Raw genomic sequence first — 22101 nt, 5'->3', positions numbered from 1 at the left:
AAGGACATTTCCTCTCATCGACCTGGGTGGCCCATTCCTGACCTCAGGTCCCGCTCCAGCCTCAGATTGATTCGGGACGCACCAATGGAGCTAATTAATAGAAGCAAGTATCAAATGTAACAGAATGACTCTGCTATGCTAACCACGCGGGCAGTAACTGATGTCAGCGAGCAAACAGAATAGGCTAGACTAGAAGCCCCTGGGTCATTTCATCAATGTGTACACAGAATGAACGACAGCACCCTAGCTCTCTATTCTCACTGCTCTTGTTAATGTCACACTCGGAACAAGCCTAGTGGAAATATCAACAGAAAAGGATAACATACAAATATTCACTAATCAGTTATGTTTAAGGCTGAGAAAGACTTTTATAATAATGTGCTTTATTTTTTGCAGGTGTAAATAGACTCAGTAAATCCTAGAAGAATGATTCCTGATGTATGAACCCAACAATATTAACTCTTGCTGTCCACTGCCTCCATGAGGGCGGCCCCAGAAAAAAAATATTATGGCATAGAAGAAGAAGAAAAGAGAGTGGTTATAAGAGAAAATTGTTTCTTTCTCTCCACTAAAGAGTCAAAGGTTTCGGCAAAATGTCTGATTTATTGAGCAAACAAATTGTTTCACTCCAAATATACAAGCACCATTAAGGACAATGTATTTAGGAATTTAGATATTGCTATCAAATTGTCACGAAGCAAAATGTAGTTATTAACAGGAACATAAAAAGCTGAACCAATAAATAATACTGGTGTGTCTCTAAGGCATCAGTTTCTTCCAGATTTAAAAAATCTAACAATTATGGTAACAATTATATAAAGGACACCCTAAAGCAAAAACATTCATTTAATATCAAAAACATATTTTTGTTATTTAAAGAAAACTAGGTTTACTGTTAGGTTACTGTTCCATTGTTGTGTTATGAACGTCTGTTGAGTTTCTGGTGTGTATGGGTGTGTGTATGGGTTTTACAGTTTATGCTTGGCCTCTTTGGCCTCCATGGCTTTGGTGGCAACCTGGGCGCCTTTTGACAGCATTACTGCTTGCTCAGCTGGTTCCTTTGACTGGGCATTCTTCAGTAGGAAGTGGCTGATGAAAAGCTTCAAGCCCTCCCGCAGCATTCCTAGCTTGGGAATACCTGAAATCCTGGTGGATGGGAAACAATGAGGGACATTGATGTTAGATGCTTACGTGGTGCAAAACAGAGGAGTGGTTTTACAAGATGTAGGCTAATAGGGGTCAACATTGCAGGACAGATAAAATAGACTTTTTGGCCATGCAAGCAGTTTGGATACATAGATGGCAGCTTTGGTCTCTCCACCATTTTGATCCAGACTTAAACATCTCCACAACTATTAGATGGATTGCCGTGAATGACCAAAATACCAGATATTAGCATGATAACATGCTGAGTTTAAAATGATGAACTCATACTTGCGAAACATCATGTAAGCATCGTCATGCTGCTGTTAGCATTAAGCTCAAATTGCTCCTGTACATCCTTGCCGAGTTGCTAGCATGGTTGACTTATTAGACTTAGACTCATGGTTTTGTTTTTCAGTGCGTCTTGTTTTGCATTCATTTACATGTTTAAATATCCAAACCTCTAAGAACTAAGTGTATGCAAAATGAAGCTCACCTTCCAAATATGCTGGCTAGGTCCTCAGGCTCAAGGTCTTTTAGCAGTTTGGTGAGTACCAAACGCAAGAATCGCACGGTGGTCTTATCTAGCTCCCCGAACTCTATTACCTACATATAAAAACACAGAGGTGACAGTCATGGACACGTTTTAAGATTAAAATAAATTAACATCAAATATATAGATGTAATATAGTTAAAGCTTTAACCTGCACAGGGCATGTCACTCACTTTGAGTATGGAGAGTGAGAGGCACTTCTTCTGAAGGAAGTGGGTCACCAGCTGAACCAGGTTGTTAAAAGTGCTGCTGGGAAGGTTGGACAGCTCCCGGAACTTGTCCCATAGGCTGAACTGGAAAGTCATCTTGAAGAATACAGGACATCAAATTGAAAGATTGTATTGAAAGATACACAGGGGATTCTAAAAGAAAACAGTGGCGGAAACAACGGACACCGGCTTCTCTGCACAGGTAATCCTCTAATCCAGATCCAGTTTACATGTGAAAAGCAAACATTCCCACCAGCTCTGGTTTGAGCTCTTTGATGAGGACAATGGTCATCAGTCTCTGATATGGACCTGCGGCCTACATGGCTGCAAAGTAGGAAGTGTGGTAGCACCTCCATTGTTTGTAGTCACAGTTTGAGTCAAATAATATCAGAGGTGAGAGGTGTGAGAGGCTCCCGCGCTGCAGAGGTGAAGTACAGGCCACACATGGGTCACATACAGTTTAGAGACTGGGTGGTCACACACATCCAACAGGTAACTTAATCATACATACAATTCTTCATATCTTCTTATAACTGTGTTGTTTGATGTGGTCCTGGAGATCTAAAATAGGGTCTATTTATCTGTAAGTTGTGTGTAGGTGAGAGTAGTTTGATTTTCAGTTCTCAGTAGTCAAGGTGTGGGTTTTACCAGCTAGAGTACCTGGAAGCGGCGATCCTGGGAGCAGAATTTTTCTCCCAGTACAGCGTAATAGGCATTGAAGGTTTTCTCCTGCAGACAGCAGTCCATCAGAACATGAATAATCTCTCTCTCCTGCTTGTCCTTTAGGCCCATCCTTTACAAAGAGCAAACAAAAGGCTTTAAAATACATTACAGCTAGGCAACTTATGCTGCTGTGAAGTTTAGTGCTATGTTGAGCTTTGTTAATGGTATAGAAATAGGGATTTATTTTTTATTTTACCAGTGCCCCGACAACTTAGCGGTTTGTGACAGAACCGGTCACATTCGAATAGCATGAAAACAAATCCCACAGATCAGTCGAACTCGGTGCACGTGTTATTAACCCCAAGGTTCATTTTGCACCAGACTTGTCCTTTAACATAGAGAGGCACTGTAGAGGTGAGGGATAACAGACCTGAGCAGTTTCTCAAAGGCATCCAGGTAATCTTCGCTGGTCATTATCACACAGAAGATGTTTCTTCTGACCTCAGTGTTCATCCTCTGTTTCCTAGCCAGCTCTAAGACTTTGGCACTAAACTGAAACAAATAAAAAAAATGACAAAAGTTAAGTGAGAAATGCTACTGAGGCCAAATGCACTGCTAATGCCAAAGTGCTGACATCACTGAATGATACTGACAAGACCTCAATTTCATTAATTAAAAAAATGTTAATACTTTTCTTACAATACCTTACATAAAAATAAAATACAAAAGGGGTTTTCTATAAACATAAGATACGCTTTTCAAATGTTAAATGTTGTCTAAACACAACCAACAGTACAGAACTTCAATGACAAGAAATGAAACTGTTGAAATTTGGCAACATTTTGATGTAAGTGGTGGTTATGATGGATAACTGATGTGAAGTGGCAAAAATAATTTAAGATAACGGGACATGATCAGTTAAATATCTGCTTTCTCTAACAGGAGACTGCTAAAACCATTTACATAAAAGATGCGTAGCTCCAATGCAGATCTGTACTGGCATGTCTACTGTACTCGTGTATCTTCTGTGGTTCCAGTAATCTACCTGTCCTTCAGCAGTGCTCTGTTTTGAGGTTGTGGTCCCTTGTTCGCCAATCATGGGCGCGCCGCTCCACGACGAGCCGACAATCCACCAGCGGCCCACTTGCTCTGCTGCCAGGAGATTGTTCAGAGAGACCCTCAGCTTCATGTCATTGCCTCCTGCACGTCGCTGGATCTGAGAACCACATTTACAAAGAATTAGCCATAACTGCCCTTAGCTGGCAAACACATTTGGTTAAATATTGAAAAGACAAAAAATTAGCAATCCATAACTAGACAACTGTTAAAACCGCTATACTGATGGTCATGCTGAAAGCATCAGCTTCACTATGGAATTTGGGAGGGTAAAGGTGGAACTCTGGGGCCACCTGGTGGTACAAGTGGAAGTTACTATGAAAATAACATTGAAAGAATACAATTACGTTCAGTAAGGAATAATACCAGTGCCTATAAGCTACACAAAAAAAATCTATTCATATTTTCATATATTCCCATCCCCATTTTCATACAAATGTAGGAAAATGGGGATATTTCAAACGAAATATGGTCATGTTGTAAAAAATCACCCACCAGAGTCCTCTGCAACTTCCTCAGTTTCTCCATAGGCTCAGGATCGTAGCCTGGGATCTTCCTCATATCATTGTTCTTCAAAGCCAGCATGGTTTCCAGCATAAAACGCACCTGTGAACACATGTGCATATAAAGTAATGTGAGATAAGCTTCCAACTGTATACATAATTGGACAATCAATTATGGAATGCTGTAGCTAAAACCAGAAAAGAAATATGTTATTAAGAATGACTGGTAAATGAGTGATTCTGTCTGCCCTACCCTAGTCTGATCCTGGAGATTGGAGCCCATGACGGTGGCCTTACGTTGGCCTTCAGAGATAAGCTCCTTGAGAGCAAGAGCGTCGTCCTTCCTCAGGGCGAAACCGACATTCTTCAGCACTAATAAAACCAGTTCAATGTCCTTCTCTGTAAAAGCTCCGACCAAAAGTTTTAGGATGTCAAAGATGAGGACAGAATGCACCACCTGGAAGTTATAGAGGTGACTGACAATAGCAACCAAGTTGTCGCATTCCTTGCTTTCAGACGAGTTGTGGTACATCTCGTCAAACCTTCGCACAACCGTCTCCAGAAAATGGGCTCCCACCTGGAAAATTATCAAAGGAGAATATTCAAAACTTCATTCATGTTATTATAGGGGAGAAAAAAAAATATTTTTAGATGCATTGTGATTCTCTCTAGAATGATTTGATGCTTGATTCTGATAAGTTCATAATTTTTTATTTTTATTTTTGAATGTGTTGATTTTTATTTCAAATTTACTGTATCCAGACATGAACAAATCAGAAAAAACAGAATGACTGAAAGAGGATGGGATAATGGACAACAGCTTAGAGTTTAGGCAAGAGTGCAGAAAAAAACACACAAAAATGGCCAAAAGGAAAATACAGTAAGTTTTGTATACATAAACATGATCTAATAAGACACACATAAAACAATTAGGAAAAACACATAAAGGCTGTTCATCTACTTTATCCCATTACATCTGACCACCTCGTGTTTCATGTTCTAAGAAGCCGATTTAACCTTTAAACATGACTGAGCCTCTGACATGGACGATTACTGTGAGAGAAGGTGACTTTCACAAACATGTTCAAGGCTTAAGCATGGAATGACCACACAATAAAAACCCTCAGTAGACAAAAATAATAAATAAATTTAAAACATGTGTGACAAATACTGGCAAATGGTAAAATGTAACAAACTCAGATTTATATGTATATTTTTTTTTAAATCATGCATGGAAATGTACATAAAACAATTGTTGGTTATCGGTTTAGAATCGAATTGTTTGACTCTGAATCAGAAACAAATCGAAAGGTGCGCAGAGATTCCCACCCCTATGTTATAACTGGGTTCATGTATGTAATATCTGTGGACAATGACACATGATATATAATGGCTCAATATAACAGCATCACACAGGTTGAAGACAAGCCCCACGGTTTCAAGTAAAAAAGACCTTAAAATATAAATAATGATTGCATTGTAAAACTCCATAACACGAAGGGTTGAGACTAAGTTCTAGGACTATTGCTGTATCCCCACATGGCGGCAATACAGTATATAACTTAATCATAACTGATGGAAATGGCGGTTGATAGAAAACTACCATAATAAATCAAAATTATTCAATGGTGCAAAATGTTTCTTAGATAATCTTAAAGATCCCTCAATCTATGTTGAAAGCCAACTGCTGACTGCGGCTAATTTTATAAATGATCCTATTAAAGGTAATTTACAGAATGGAGAGGTAATAGAACTGAGAGATAATCCTATTACACCTTAAGCAAAGGAAACCAAGGTGTTACATGTCACTTTCCAATTCATTAAAGCACATAGGCCGACAGTGTATGTGCAAAAGCGGCAAATCCCTTTGAACCCCTCCCCCTGCCTCTAATGAATAATCCAGGAGTTCATGTCAGTTCTCAGGTCAGTGGTTACCGTTTCTCCCACACAGGAAGATAAAACCAAAAGCTACCCGACTCCTGCTGTCACTCCTATCAGTGGATGAGCCAGTAAACTGAAGGTCTCCAAATAGAAATGCCTCCAGAAAGTAAAACCTCTTTAATTAAGATTCATCCAAGAAAGTAAAGTGGGCCGTGTTTACCTCTAAGCCAACGGCGTAATGGAGGACGCTGACAAGCAGGACGTGCTCCATCAGTAGTCTGTCAGGCATCAGGGACGGGGTGACGCAGGCCGCTAGTAGCACCTCCGTTAGGGTATCATTCATGTCCTTCCTGCTGCAGCTCATGTACAGCTCCTCCAGCTGACCACTGATGGACGCCATGTTGGGCTCGCTCAGCCTGAAGAAGTTAGGAAATGGATGAATTATCACTTTTAAAAGAATTGCACTGGTAAACAGAGCAAACAAAAGACAAAGCTCAGAAGTCAGGCGTTATTTTGACAACAACATTAGCCAACAAGATTTGATACAGCCTATATTTATCTTTTGTACAAATCCATTTATATTTGAAGGCTAAACTCTGATCTTCTGAAATGTGCTGCAAAAACCTGCTTCTTTTATTTATCTCATAATATTGTAAAATGAATATCTTCGGGGGACAAAAACGCATTTTTAAGATGTCACCAACAGCAAAATAGACAAACAAACTAAAATGTTGAAAATAAAAATATTCTTGTTAATAAATCTGGTTTAAATTATTCAGAAGGAACTGAGAGGGCACCCTAAAATCTAGGAAAGAAACTCTTAGTGGTTCATACAGTGTCCCAACGGCATGGAATGTTTTTTATTTTGACTCTGACAAAAATCAATTTCTTTGGTATACAATGTAAAAATGTGTTGGCTACTACAGTGAATATTTTTTAAGAAAATTGTACAGAAATGGTTAAGCAAAGCTATGTAACTTTAGCCGAAAAAAAAAAAATGAAATAAATGCTATAATTAAAAAATGCTAAAACGTAGAGTAAAGGTTTTACAATTAGAGACATTTATGAGCTGGCAAACTGACCTAGTAACATAAATTACACAGCAATATCTATATATGTAATGTTTGGTAATATTAGGTAACATTAGCCATCAGGGTGAAGCAACAAAAAGTGAGCAATTGTGAGTATGACTACAACTTTTGGTTAGTAGGAGGGGGAATGTGCTATTGCTTACCTGTTCACCAGACCTTTCACATTCCTCTTCAGTTTTTCAAGCTCAGCTTTGCGTTTATCATCTCCGTTGCCTCGCAATTGAGGCGGCACATACTTGCCTGCTGAAGAGATGACCTGGACATTGGAAGATGTACCTTACCATTAGATCCATTTTGCAGCATCAATGCTATGACAATAGTAACCAAAAAATTCTAAACTCACCGTTTCTGACTTTGAGCCTGATGCAGGAGGGTCTGCTTCTTCCACTATTTCTTCTTCATTTTCATCGTCTAAGTCAGCTGCATCACTCTCATCCAGCTCAGCCTCCATTTCCTCCTCCTCCTCCTCTGCTTCCTCCTCATGAACCACTTCATTATCATCAACACTGGCCTCCTCATCTACTCCATTTTCATCGTCAAATGAGTCCACATCTTCATTGCTGCCCTCAGTCGCCGTCTCATCTCCAGGTTCCTCATCTGACAGCTGAGAGTCATTCTCATCAAGCTTTTTAAAGTTATCCTTAGCCATGTCCATGTCATCATCCTCATCGTACATCCCCACAGCCGATGAGCCAGAGTCAAGCATACCTAGGATGTAATCAAGTCCATCAGCCACAAAGGATTGAGGAAGACTTTTCTTGTTTTTTCTCTTGTTTAATCCCAGGTAGCGCTCTAATTTCTTTATTTCTCTGTCCTCGTCTTCATTGGCCTCCAGGAGTGCTTTTTTTCTTGATTCTTGAAGCTTATTGATCTTCTTGCCTTTCTTGGAAGATGATGGTGTTTTAGAGCTGTCTGATTTATCTGTAGGAGCACTACTGGACTGTGCCTTTGACACTTCTGTCTTTGTTTTCTTCTTCTTCTTCTGTTGTTGTTGTTGTTGTTGTTGTTGTTGCTGCTGCTGCTGCTGCCGGGGGTGTTCATCAGCTGGTTTTCCTGAGTTCTCGCCATCATCCAGGGGTAAACTGACGGGCTTCTTACCCTCATAATAACTTTTCATCTTGGCTTTTTTCATTTTTCGCTTTTCTTTGCGCAGCTCTTTTCTGCTTTTCTTTTTTACAAATCTCAAGCCATGGTCATTTTCCTCTTCTTCAGGGCCACTTTTACTTTTAATAAACTCATCTACTGCCACCAAGTACTTCTGTAACACAACATTTCCCTTCTTCTTTTTGCTGTTCTGATTCCATTTGCCCTTCATCTCTATAAATTGACGTTAACTTTAACCTGCTAACGTTACTTTTCTATCAAACTGTAGCTAGCTAACGTACAACCACTCAGTTTAACGTTAGCTAACACGCTAAAGTTATGAACTACAGAGGGTATAAAACAGCTAACAGACGTACCAGAAAAGCACAGGGTGAAAACTGTTGCCTATTTTAAACAAATGAATAGTTTAGCTAGACTGCACATGTGTCTCCATGAGGACGATTTGTTGACCCACGATTTGACCATTTCCTTCCAGGGCACGCAAAGAACTGGCGCCTGGAGATGACGTCCTTTATTTTGGGGCGTTTTTAGCACGAAGCTGTTAAACTATGATGCATTCAAGTCATATCGGAATATACGGAAAGAGGAGTTTCTGACTGGGAAAATTCCGGAAAATTCAAGTAGATGCCCCCTTAATGCTCTCAAGTCGGAACAACAACTCAGAAAGTTGGCAAAAATGTTCCTTAATTTACTTTTCGTATTCTTTATTGCAAACAAATTATTCTTATTCTTAATCTTATTCCTATAGTGGCATATGAAGAATACAGACTGGGAGAAATATGTGGTCCAGTGTTACCCTTAAACAACATCATCCCAACTTTAGATAATTAATTAATATGAATAATAGCAAACTCTTTTGGGGAACAGGGATGTTTTAAAAAAAAGACACATATTCAGAATAATTCATTAGAAGACCTTCTGAATGAAATTACAAATACAACATTATGTTTAAACCAATTCTGGAAAAGTTTTTTTATTAGCGTTAACCCTGACAACAATTGAGGTAAAACCTTAAAGCATATTGCGCATGTAGGGGTGGTTGTGGCTCAGTGGTAGAGCGGTTGCCTGCCAATTGGAAGGTTGGTGGTTCAATCCACAGTCGAAGTCTCCTTGGGCAAGACTTGGACCAGGTTGAATGTGTGTGAATGGTGAATGCTTCCTGTACCATGTAAAAACGCTTTGAGTAGTCGTTAAGACTAGAAAGTCGGCAGAACGACTTTCCAAAATGGGATGTAGGAATGGGACCATCCGAAGAGCACGTGAATGCAGCACTCTTCTACCAGTCAGGGCAGTTAAATTTCACTGGGAGGAAGACACTGGAGTTGTTGCTGTTGGTGCCAGTTGTACGAGCTAGCATGTAGTGACCTGTTGCCTTTTTTAGTATTTGCAATATGAAGAATGGAAGAAGACGATGTTACTATCAGAGAGCAGAATTTCCACAGCCAAGTTCGAGAATACATCGTAAGTAACGTTAACGTGCGGAGCGGCTAGTCAAGGCTAACAGGCTAACAACGTCCTCTACTGCACAGCGACGTTAACGCTAGCTAACGTTAGCTTCACCTGTCACTTTGACACGGCAGAATATTGGCTAAGCTTTATAACAACAGTTCATGTTAGGGTTCTATCAAAATTATAGTAGGACAGACTTGTAATAAATATGTGTTCACTAAGAAGATATTCATGTGGGGCGATTTTCAGTCTTTGCCAATACAGTAGCTTAAGTAAGGACCGGGACATCTCACTAACGTTACTTCAATGTCCCTGAATTAACGTTAGCGAGATTAAATCTTTATTTTTGTATGCCGTATTCATATTCCATTTTCCTAAACAGTTAACAGTGTAATATGCGTGGTTTGCAGCGCAAAAAGTTTCACGTGTAAGAAAAGATTGATGTATGGTGAAAACCTGATTCAAGTTCTTATTGTCTTATGAAAAACAACGGTTTAAAAAGTTAAATATCTGTTTGTGAACAGTTAAATTCAAGTATAATATCATTAGCATTTGAAAAATGTAGATGCGAGGGGTTCCCCGAAGAGAAAAGGCTTTGCTTGTTATGTGATTTCATACGAAGTTTACCTTAATTAACTCATTTTAATTTGTCATTGAACTTGAATTTGTATTTTAAGAAGGGCATCTTTTTTGTGGTAGATGTTGTTTGTACAGCTCGGTCAGCAGTCAGAGTTCTTTGCAGTGTACTATTTTAGGTAAACAGTTATGTTTTTGTCTGACAAATGTCTCCCCTCTACAAGTCCCTGCGGGGTGGCCCCCGCACCTGCATGTGACAATAGATAATAGACTAATACACTCTTGTCAGTGCCTTGAAAATTGTTTTTGTTGATCAAATTAATTTGCCATGAACTACATTGTTTTTGCATTGTGAGTGTCTTGATGTCGAGCCATACTGTCATAGATAACAATGTAAGTGATACAGTTCAAGAGGGGACACTTTGACTGGAGTAGGTTTCTTGATTATTCCTGACAGACACTTTTGGAATATAGAAAATATCGAATGTCTAACGAGCAGACACGCTCATCATCTCAGCTATAGCTTGCACATTTTGTCCCAAGCATCCCTACACCTGACTCTCAGTATCCCATATCAACATTCTTAAAGTAAGATGCCTGCATGATGCTTTAATGATACTGTATCATTTAACCTTATGTCTATGGTCAGTCAGCTTATGAGTTGATTTCTGCGGGGCCAACATTTGATGTATTGCTGCACATGCTTTTTTTGTAGCCGAGGTTACTCTGGGTTAAGTTTCAAGTTGGGAAACATGACACAGTGAGAAGATGGTATGCTCTTATTAGACCTGAAGTGTGGGGAACTGTTTGCTCCGAAATAGGGTCCTACTGTAAACAGTGATTGAAAAATGCACAGAATGCCATGTTACTGTGAGGAATAGGATTAACACAGGATAATGTGTGACTATGTGTTTGGTAAGGGATTTTATATTTCCACAACTACTTCCAAACAAGAATGTAACAACATTATCAGGCTGTCACATGCTTTTGTACACAGAGCTGCGTAATGAGATGAACAAAATTGTAAAGATGTTATTGTCCTTGACTTCCTAACTTAAATAACCACTTTTCTGCTATAAAGTATTCTACCATTAGGAGACAATATAATGTGCACTTCCACTGACTGATTGTGTTACTCTCTCCTTCCACAGTCACGTCCATGCTAATGTAAACATTTGACAAACCTTTTGTTAAAACTCAGTGGTGTACATGGCCTTATATTTTGGGGCTTTCAGCAGAAATCTATGTCTGGTAATCAGCATTTATATAATGCCTTAAACTGCATCAACCCATGTTTAATATTGACCTACCGTATAGTAGGGCTGGGTACCAAACTCAATACTTTTTAGACACTGACCATATTGCCTCCTTAGTATCAAGTAATTGTAATTATGTAATTTCTTTATTGTTTGAATGGATTTTAGAAAATTGGTATGGTTCAGGAACCGGTATTGAAGTCACGGTATTGGCACCGATATTAAAATTTTTTGAACAATACCCAGCGCTACTGTCTAGTAACATTATTACAATGCCCAAAGCATACTGATCATTTCATCTACTTTCAGGATCCTTTCTCAGAAATATAGTAATTACTGTCCCTTACCTCCAGCTTGAGTTCATTTATCATAAAGGTGTGAGATACTGTTCCTAAGTTGTTCAGGGACACTTGCAAGCTGCTTGCAGGAAGGCACATTTATTACCTGCTTCTTTTCCTTTGCTTAAAGTCTAATTCTGTATCTGTTTTGGGGAAAACAGATAACTTTGCTAGTGGCGTTGACTGGTCTGCTTGTTACAGGGTATAGCGCAGGGTCTTAAAAATAGCAACGGTATCAGTCTCAATACTTTCATTAAAAAAAAAAGAAAGATGGCCAGTTGCGCACAGAGTGACCTGGTTTCGATATAGAGCGCGACTTCTGCAGTTTGGCAGCATTTTGGGTTCCGACCTAATGAGAAGGGAGAAGTGTTTCAGTATAAGGTTACGAGGGGTAGGGGTAAGATGGAGAAATGGGATTCAGCCTTAGTGTCAGTTTCTGAACGGTGTAGGCACAAGCCAAAAGTTTAGTGACACTGTCTGAGCTTTGTCATGATTTTTAATTGGTTACGTCAATACTGTATACCGCAATGAAATAGGGAAGAGGTTTGACAGTATCAAAATTTGGATACCGCCTAACTCTACTTGTTACTTTTCGTTATCTCTTTCCAAACTGTTCTATTGAGTCTGTGGCAGTTTATCAGCTCCATGCACCTGATTCTGTGCTGTTCTGGGTTTTCCCCTTTCGTGTACATGGGTTTACTTAAGCCCCTGTCACCACAGTGTTGTAGCTTGCATACATATCAGCTGTCTTTAATTTGAAAGGGGGACTACAGGTGGTAAGAAAAACATTTTTGCCACAGCTGTCATTCAACAGTATATACCTGCCAGGTTGACTGAGGATGTTTGGCATTTGTTTTTATAGTTTGTTTGTCTGTCTGAAAGGTGCATGGTCTGCCTGGTGTCTGGCTCAGTCATCTCATAATCCCAGCTGGCCCGTGATGAGTTGTGCAATGTTGACAGGGTGCAAAGTGCTGAAGTGGGAGCTTCTAACATTAGTTATGTCTTGGTCACTGTCATAGTAGAAGGGGGAAATGTGGAATGTGATCCTTCTGTAAGACCATCCAACTTGTTTTGAGGCTGCAGTTACTTAATAAATTGCATGCAAAGGTAATTTCTGGAGCAGCTTGCATGTAGCGTTGGTGGCCTAATTACTATTGTCAGCTAAAACAATAATGCATTGCTAGGTGTTCTTTCTAATCAAATAAATTAGTTATGTTGAGTTTTACAGCTTAGTACGGAATTATTTGTGCAATAATGCGGCAGACATTTTTAACAGACCTAAGGAAAGTTATTTTTGGACAACAAATGTGCATTTACATCCTGCACAAATACTAAGTGATCAAGTATTATTAGAACATGGTAGGAATTTGATCCAGGTCCCCACACTGTATTCAGGTTATCACATCAAATCATCCCATTGTGCCGGGTTTGAACATAACACTGTAGATCAGTAAATAGATTTTCAGTAAAGCACAACCATCCCACACTCTTTGTAGTATGGAACATACTGTAACAGAAACATGAGCAGGTAAGTTTGAAATCTGCTCAGTGTACTGTAGGTAACTGTTTACTAATGATTGTCAGTGCTGATCCATCTCCAGTCCTGCTAAGTCCTTTACTAAGATTCTTATGTTGTTGTTTCAGATTTGCTTTCTCCTGTTTGCAGTCCTCTACATTGTGTCCTACTGCATTATAACCAGATACAAGAGGAAGAGTGGTAAGTGAATCTTCACACTCTGTGGGAACAGAAATCAGCACGATTTCATCGTCTTAAAGCATCTGTAACGCTTACACAGCGTTGATGGTGTCCATGGTGGAGCTAGTTTCAAAGCAACCATTGTAGAAGATAGTTAGTCAGTCTGTCTGGTTAAGGTGTGTTTGCTAACAGACAGAGCCCTTCTTTGTGTTTTGACTGAAAGGAAGTCATGGCCAAGAAGGCTTTAGGTGTTTGCGTGAGACACCACACCCATGCTTGTAGAGTAATCTGCCACAGTCAGCTTTGTATCAGTGTGAACTGTATTCGCCCTAAGTAGCTTTAAAGGCTGTGGCAAAATGAAAACAATTTGGCACTGTAACAATTGTGACTGGGCACGTTATATCTGCAATATTGTTTTATATTCAAACATTGAAGACTCACAGGATCTTTACAGGAGGATGTGTTTTGTTCTACTGTATTATCTCTGACACAGCATAGTATCTACAACAGGCAGAAAAGAACTGAAAAGGTGACCTAGTTATGAAGGAGAAAACAAGAAGGCCCGTGCAGACAGTTAAACCCGTATCCCATTTTCCCAGGACATATTTAGTATGTCCAGGTCACCTAGGCTTCCCTTGTCTCATTTTGAAAGTAGACCACAATGCACCAGAAATCCCTTCTCGAGTTTTGTACAGTAGCAATCTAGGTTGCTCTTCTCCTTAAACCTGGTGTTTTGGTAGCCTAATCTTTTCACTTAAAGGTGCAAAGGAATTGTAGAATTAAATTTGCTTCAACAGATGCATCAGTATGCCCCCAAATAGGAAATATAGCCATGCCATTTTTTATAGTACAATTTGATTTATGAAATGTGCAACTTATACAGCTCAAAGCGTCACACTCTAACCACCTTGTGACTGAAGTGGTTTGGTTTCCTTTATAGATGACCATGAGGATGAAGATGCGGTTGTCAATAGAATATCGTGAGTAAAGCTGATTTCAGTTCAGTCTTTTTTTCTTTCTTTGAAACAATGTATTTTAGAAATTGTGGTAAACATTGAGTTAATTAGAAATGAGTACTTTTCTGTTTTTATTTCACAGTGAGGTGAACATGTTTGGGGTTTAGATTGTTGGTTGGACAAAAAAAGATGTCAACTTGGGCCTTAGGAAGTTTTCTATCTAGAAAATGTTCAATAATGAAAATAAATATTTGTTGCTGCACTTTTACTAATAACGTATTGCATACATTGAAAAAAAAACCATTGCATTCATTTACTGACTACTACTAACTCTGAATGTCTTCACGCTGTGTCATTAGCTAGAACTGTGTTGGCAAGTGTCTCTCACGTGTCTCTCAGTTTAGACTTGCAGCACTCATCACGCTCAAGGGTGCCTTTTGTATCCACACCATCGTGCATGCCTAGATCCAGCTAAGCCAAATGGTACCCGAGGGTTCAGCTTAATAATTGAAAGCATTCCATTTAATGAGCTCTTTTTGTGATAATGTAAAGTGGGGACTTTGTGCCGAGGACCACTGAGCAGACGGTTACTCCCATTGGCCCAGTCTGGAGAGCCACTGCCTCTGAATCTCTAGAAATTACAGGCTGCAGAAAATAAAATAGCCAATCCATGTCTTTTGTCTTAGAACTAGGACAGAGGCCGATAAAACTGAGGGGTAGAAAGATATAGTAGAAAGTATAGATTGATATGAGTGGTCACTGTGTCTGAATAAGTTAATCCCCACTTGTTTTGCTTATTCATTTGTCACACTGTAAACCAAGTGAGACTTTTATCTTCCAAAATGAATCCTCTAGTAACCAAGTAATGTAACATAGTCTAACATAAAAAATGTCTTTAATGCGTTGTAATTCTTAGTTTGGATCTTGAACAGTCCTAACACTTTTGCGTGTGTCTGTTTGTTTGATTCTATTTGCAGATTGTACTTGTGCACCTTCACCTTGGCAGTGTCGGGTGGTGCCGTCTTCCTACTGCCTTTCTCAATCATTAGTAACGAGATCCTCCTCTCCTTCCCCAAAAACTATTACATTCAGTGGCTCAATGGATCCCTCATTCACGGTCAGTGGATCTCACATTTCATTTGTCTTTTTATTTTGTTGAACTAACCAGTTTTCTCTCCCTTTCTTGCTCCTTTTGTCTTTTGATAAAAATTCTTTTGATTTAAAGTCTTTGGAATTCTGCTCTTCAACGAAAATAAATATCTTGGAATAACACTGATTGTAATCATTATTAACTATTTACATGGTCAAAATCAATACATGTGTTGATTAACATGCTGTGCAAATTGCAAGGGACTAGTCCCCACGTACATGTTGGTTTTAGAAACGGTTGTGTTTTGTAGGTAATTGAACTTATCTGAATAAGACTTCTATGTAAAGTAGCTCTAAAACTCTAGTCTGGCTATTACCAGACCAAGCCAAACTTAATAGATTTGAGATTGAGCGTAGGTATAGTTCAAATGACCGTACGCAATTGGATAGTCCTTCAACCAGTCATACCAATGGCCAATGGTCTCTATGTTGAATGTAAACAAGAAGCTGCTTGGTCGCTTCTCTGCCGTCATTGTGTTAAACTCGCTAATAGCGCGCAGGTAGATAAGCCAGTTTGTGATTGGTTCCCACAAAATTGTGAACTGAAGCGGGAGAATTAAACGTGCAGGTTTCCAGACCCAGCTACAAGGCAAAATAAAATTGCTAGCAGAGTGGGCGGGGTTTACCCAGTCTACTAAAACTCTTCAATTCACTATAGATAAACATCATTATCGTCATTATTATTCAGTTGTAATTCAAACCACTTGTATTCTTTGTTTGTAAATTCTTCTGAAATAGATAGGAATTCTTATCCAAACATTTTTGGTAAGGTTTTACATAGTCACGGCAACAAGACTCAAGTCAGTCATGATGGAATCCAGTTTCTGTTTGTTCTATAACACTACTTAAAACATATTAGAATGGAGTAACTACGAAAAAAAATAGAGGCATTGTTGCCGTTTTTAAAACCTTTGTTTGAGGAATTTTGACTTTTCATAAATGCTGAAACATTTTTTACTTTGATTGTTAAAAATATTGTAATTGTATTTAAGGAATACAATTTGACAATATGTTTGTGGTCATGTTAAATGTGTAACCACTAGTGGCAGCTTCGAATTTTCCGTTCCATCCACCGTATCTCCACACATCAGATCAATTGATTCTTTTATGTCACAGTCAGTCAATTAGACACACAACGGAGTCAGTGTTAAACACCATCTCTGCCGAAAAAAGGGAAGGCTGAACAGCCACCAGGGGGCATAAGAGTCCACAACATAGACGTGACAACTAGACACTTGCCAGATAACACCTGTGTTGGCACTTCGCCTCACAACTACTACATAATAATGTTTAAGGGAAAGCTCTCAAAATTCTGGGGAAACCTTTTTTAAGAACTTGTCAGAGCATGAAAAAACTGACTGACTATTGATTTATAATAAGTTTTGCATACAACTGCATATGTACACTCTAATATGTTTGGTTTCTGCAGGTCTGTGGAACCTGGTGTCACTGTTCTCCAACCTTTGTCTCTTTGTTCTGATGCCCTTTGCCTACTTCTTCTTGGAGTCTGAGGGATTTGCAGGATCTAAAAAGGTACATTGCCTTAAATGTTTGTTATAGAATTTCAATGTATTGTTTTTTTTGTTTTTATTTTTGTGTGTAACGCAAGGTTACCAACGATCATCAAGAAAAAAAGGAATTGGGAAAGTAGTTTGACATTTGGCTGGGCTTTCAAAGTCTGGAACAGCCTTTTAAAAATCCTGAGCATAATTACCAAAAGTGATACTGAAGTGATTTATGAACCGTGATTTAGAGGTGAAAACAAGACAATCTGAAATGCTTTAAAATCAAGGCTGGAACAAATTGGAAACTTTGACCTGAAAAATATGGAACCCTGTTTATTCTCGGTCTCTTGTGTTGATGTATTTGCATGCTTTGCTATTCATGCAAAGGGCTCTCTGTTAACAACAAAGCACCAGCAGGTGCCTTGTCCATGCCCTCTCCCTGACTCACGCCACTGACTGTAACTGCCACCGCAGAAAGTTCATTAACCACGAATCTGGACTTCACCCAGCGCCACATCCTGACAAACCCTTCCAATAAGGCCATAGGCTGCAAACGCTTCAACACTGCTTCATCGGCCTCGCTGATTTAAAGCCTGATTCCTTGTCACCTCCTCCCCAGCCCCCTAAAATAAAACTTCAAAAGGACAGGCTAATAATCGAGTTGTAGGGCTCAGCGAACTTCCTTGTTTAATTGATTACCTGCAAAAAAAAAAGAGGCTGGGGGCTCGTGTTCCAAAAAGTCCATAAAGTCGCAGCAACATGACAGCACAATAGAGCCTCGCAAAATGGAGGGGGAAAGATTTAGTTTTAATACACCTCTATCCTGTGTCACAGTTTGAAACCTCTCTGGTTTATGTCCCTCCTGGCAAAAGCACATAAAAATTAGTCTGTACTGTAGTGTATAGCCAGTTATTTTCTTCCTTAGCGCACTAATTTCTTTCGGTTGGATTTCTTCAGTAGAGGGCAGGCCCTGATGTGTAAGAAGCCGGATTAGGGCCTCTTTCCCGTTTGTCCTTTTTGTTCTTTTTTATTTCAGCAAGACTGTTTCTTGCTACTGATCTTCCATAAATTTGCTTAGAGGAAGCACTGTTCAATGTTTAGCTGCACTTCCAGGTATATATAATGTGTGTGCTATGGAAGGGCTGGAGGTGACACTCCTGTTTCATCTTTAAAAAAAAAAAAAAAAATCAAGAGGAGTGTAAAACACAGATCCAAGTTTTTATAATGTGATATTATCCTTTTGCCCCAAAACAGCACTAGACCACGTTGTCATAAGGTTTTATGTGGCATTTTAACCTCCTGTGCTAATGTTGTGGCATTGCAAGGTCCTTTTGACTGCGGAAATGAAGTGAATGATGAATTTCACTACTAACGTTGTAAGTCAGCCTTTTCATGTGGCTGTGTTTACTTTTGACGATGTACTAAAAGACGCCACCAGAATAAAGATGGAAATGTGGATTTTTTTTTATGTTAACTGTTCAGCTCGTCAGAGGCTCTGTCACTTGAGTGATTAATAGTTTAACAAATTGTCCAAATTGTGGATGAATCAGAGCGACTTAGGGTCTTGATGTCAGATGTTATGATCTAGCTTTATTTGCTGCTGTAAAATGTCTCCCACTTTACAGCTTCTCAAATCTTTGCAGAAGAGCTGCATCACTGAGGCCAATGAAGCTCATTATGTAGTTCAGGTCTTTTGGTTCTGATGATGTTTTACAAACTTATATAGAATGGTGTATTTGTGTATGTTGCATACAAAGTAGTATACTAAATGAAGTATTGTGTATTGTTTAGCTGTTGGGAAAGACACAGTTTTCCTCTTTTGAGGCTTTACAAAGCATTTGTGTCTTCACACCACCAGTAGATGGCATTATAATAATGAGAGCCATGCCTGTCATCCTTATTAAGCTGATCAACATGCTCTGAAAAAGACTGGGAAGACATCCGCACCAGCCTTTGTTCAGCCTTCTATTTATATCAAGGAACTTAAGTTGGCTTGATAATTCTACTTGTGGATAAGATGTTTTGAAGCTATATTTACTCACAAACAATTAGATCAAGGTGTAAAAAAAAAAAAAATAGGTTTTGACAATGACAACTTTCTGGTCTATTTCAGTGTTCAGTGTCTAATCCTATTTTCTAGCACAAATGCTCAGATGTTATGTTGAGCTAAAAAATATGTATTCAGTGTCACAGTCAATTATTGAAACTTTAGTATGATAAACAGTGTGCACTATTACCAGGAGGTGTTTTCTAGACATACCAAAAAACTACGTCAAGAAATATAAATTCCGTAAAGTATGCTTTGCAGTGAATAGTCTTTTGGTCTTACCCACAGTATTGAAATGTGTTTGATCCTGAAACGAGTTGGAACGAGTCTGACCCCCTGACTGACCCAGCAAAGGGGCAACAGGTTTCATCTGGTAGTTAAAGAAACTCCTCATCAATCTCATCCTAAGCCCTAACCCGCCAATGATGAGAAGTGTGTTTATTGTGGAGGGAGAGGAGGGGAGATGTAGGGGGAAAGAGAAAACGTCTCGCCGAGCAAACCCGCGTGGTGTTACTAAGATACTCCTCTTTGTTGGAGCTCCACAATAGGGGCCTGGATATTTATTTCAAATCTCCTGCACATGCAGACATTTTTCCCAGGCCTTCTTTCGGGCAGGGCCAGCCAGAGAATATAAAGTGGTGTTTACATACCTTCCTTTAAGGTCACAATGTCTCCCTAAAGCTGCCTGTTACAATGTTCGTTACCATGGCAACATATTAGTTTGAGCTGGGAATTTAAAAAAGAACAAGCGAGTTGCTCAGGATTTTCCCCCCCTTCCTCTCGTGACTCAGTTTTTCTAACCTAAGTGATAAGTTCTGAGACTTTACTGATTGCGTTCCAGATTCTTGGCAGTTATTTCTGATAGAAAAGCTAGATATTGTCTTTTATACATGTATACTGATTTACTACAACTCATCTATATTACTAAGTAGGTCAGAGTATTATGTTGATAGACTACATGGTGTACTTGGTCCTAACCTTTCAGAAAAAACACCATTTATTCTTTGAAGACTTATCAGTCTGACACCTCTCTGTAATCAGAACAAGCTGTCGTCACTGTAGGATGTCAAATAAAAGTACTGAGGCTGCTTCCTTCATTTAAATTCTGCTGTTTTCTGACTCATCTGGTGAATCAGACATGAAATCAACAGGGAAACAGGGGTTTTAATTCACACCCTAAAACCATGTTACTTTCACAATGTTTTCTTTTTGGCAAAATCCACCCACCCAACCACTCCCCTACCCCGGTTTGAACGATACGATGTGTAGTCTTGTTACAAGTCTTTAGAAGTTAATTTTGCAGCTTTACAGGGGAGTGTCCCTCTCCTCTGCTTTCTGTCTTTGACACGGTCATTGCTCTGTGGCCGACTGGTTGAAGGATACACTAATAAGGTCTCTGGGCATCTGGCATGTCTTTTTGCAAAGAGGGCAGTAGTTTTGTTGGGGAGCAAAAAAGGACCCTGCCCCCTCCCTCACTTGTTACTCTCTTGGCCCTTGTTCCACACGCCCCTGACAGTGAGCAGAAGGATGGTCTGTGGGATGATCTCTGCCACCGCCTGCTGACCTGCTAAGGATTGATGGTGGCAACTAGGAAGCTCCTGCACCACCTAACTCTTCTTTTGTCTCTCTCTCCTACCCCCACCCACCCACACACACACAAAATATCCAACAGCCCTGCACCTTCCCAAGTATCATCTCTCACTCTCTCTTACACTTGTCCACCATTGCACAGTGGCATTCAACTTTCAGAGGTGAATTCTCTGCTGGATTCATCGGTCAAAGCACTACATCAAAGGCAGTGGCAGATTGTGCTTTAGTTTTTTTGTTTCTTTTAGTTTTTCTGCAGCAGGCTAGGTGAAAAAGCTAGTGAAGTGCGTGTGTATGTGTGTGACAGCATATGAAGCGGTTACTTTTCTCTCTGGCCACGCATTTCCACACATTTCTTGGAAGTCTCTCCAGTCTTGTTCGCGCATAGCTGCAGTTAACCAGCCCCTCACTCAATGTCGGTGTGAGGATCAGGGGATGCTGAATATTTCAGAGCTGCTATATTTAGAGGTAGTTACACATTTAGAATGGCAAGAATAGAAACTTTCAGCGGGCGCTCTGGATGCCAAGGCACGGGTCTTTTTTTTTTTTTTTTCTCCCTTCCCTCACCAGTTGACAGTCTTTGATACTGTTTGTGATGATAGCTCATTTGTATTTTCCTATTTTTATACCATAGTTTTTCAAAGCACACATTTGTCCTTCCTTACCTATGTGAGGAGGAACAATGGACTTAATCTGTCCCTTGCAATAATAGGTAAGGATAGACATAACTTTCAGTGTGCAATGTCATGCATGTGGATAGATTAATGAAACCAGTCTGGGGTCCCAGTTCAGTGTTGTCTTTCGCCCGTGCAGTTTAAACACGTCTGATACAGTGGATTGTTCTTCCAGCGAGGCAGCATCCAGTGATGATAGTAAGGGAGGTGCCAAGCATTGCCTTTGCCCTAAATGATCTGAATGGGTAATGATTTGAGTCTTATAAATGATTGAGAGACCTATCTAAAGGGAATACACCTACAGCATGGCATGGGCAGCTTGTTAAGGTGGACTGGTGCACTTGGGCGGGTGCACGTCCTGCCTCCTGCTTCTATTTGTCCTGATGCATCCTTAAGAGAGCGCGTGTGGGACGTGACTGAAGTCCCTGAAAGCATTCCTCTCTCACCTCTCTCACCTCCGGGAAATGAGATGCGCTCAGACGTTGACTCCTCTCCTCCGCCAGTCTATCTCCTGTTCTCACTGTTTTTTTCTCTCTGTCCCTCTGCATCTATTCCTTTCTCTTTCTTTGTTTTTTAATTTGGTGGTTTTGAGTGTTTTCCCCACT

At 39.7% G+C, this 22101-nt stretch overlaps 2 protein-coding genes across 5 annotated transcripts in view; one reads left to right on the top strand and one right to left on the bottom strand.

Moving 5' to 3' along the window:
• Nucleotides 1-348: 348 nt before the first annotated feature.
• nom1 (nucleolar protein with MIF4G domain 1) lies at nt 349-8774 on the bottom strand. The gene is made up of 11 exons (XM_034862343.1): nt 7503-8774; nt 7303-7415; nt 6289-6484; nt 4441-4764; nt 4180-4290; nt 3614-3784; nt 2999-3120; nt 2566-2698; nt 1870-2001; nt 1640-1749; nt 349-1146 (listed from the first exon to the last, which is right to left on the bottom strand). The coding sequence occupies exons 1-11, from the start codon at nt 8472-8474 to the stop codon at nt 969-971; spliced, it is 2562 nt and encodes an 853-aa protein (XP_034718234.1). The 5' UTR covers nt 8475-8774; the 3' UTR covers nt 349-968.
• Nucleotides 8775-9469: 695 nt separating this feature from the next.
• Nucleotides 9470-22101, top strand: part of lmbr1 (limb development membrane protein 1) — a 37603-nt gene continuing 24971 nt past the window's right edge. For all 4 annotated transcript variants that reach the window (XM_034862113.1, XM_034862114.1, XM_034862112.1 and 1 more), the window contains exons 1-5: nt 9470-9724; nt 13527-13599; nt 14519-14558; nt 15512-15651; nt 17113-17216. In XM_034862113.1, coding sequence (XP_034718004.1) covers nt 9662-9724; nt 13527-13599; nt 14519-14558; nt 15512-15651; nt 17113-17216 — 420 coding nt within the window. In that variant the 5' untranslated portion in view covers nt 9470-9661. The remainder of the gene's footprint in view (nt 9725-13526; nt 13600-14518; nt 14559-15511; nt 15652-17112; nt 17217-22101) is intronic.

This window comes from Etheostoma cragini, chromosome 22, assembly GCF_013103735.1.
Source record: "Etheostoma cragini isolate CJK2018 chromosome 22, CSU_Ecrag_1.0, whole genome shotgun sequence".
Taxonomy (NCBI): Eukaryota; Metazoa; Chordata; class Actinopteri; order Perciformes; family Percidae; genus Etheostoma; species Etheostoma cragini.
This window is presented reverse-complemented; position numbering and strand designations above follow the sequence as displayed.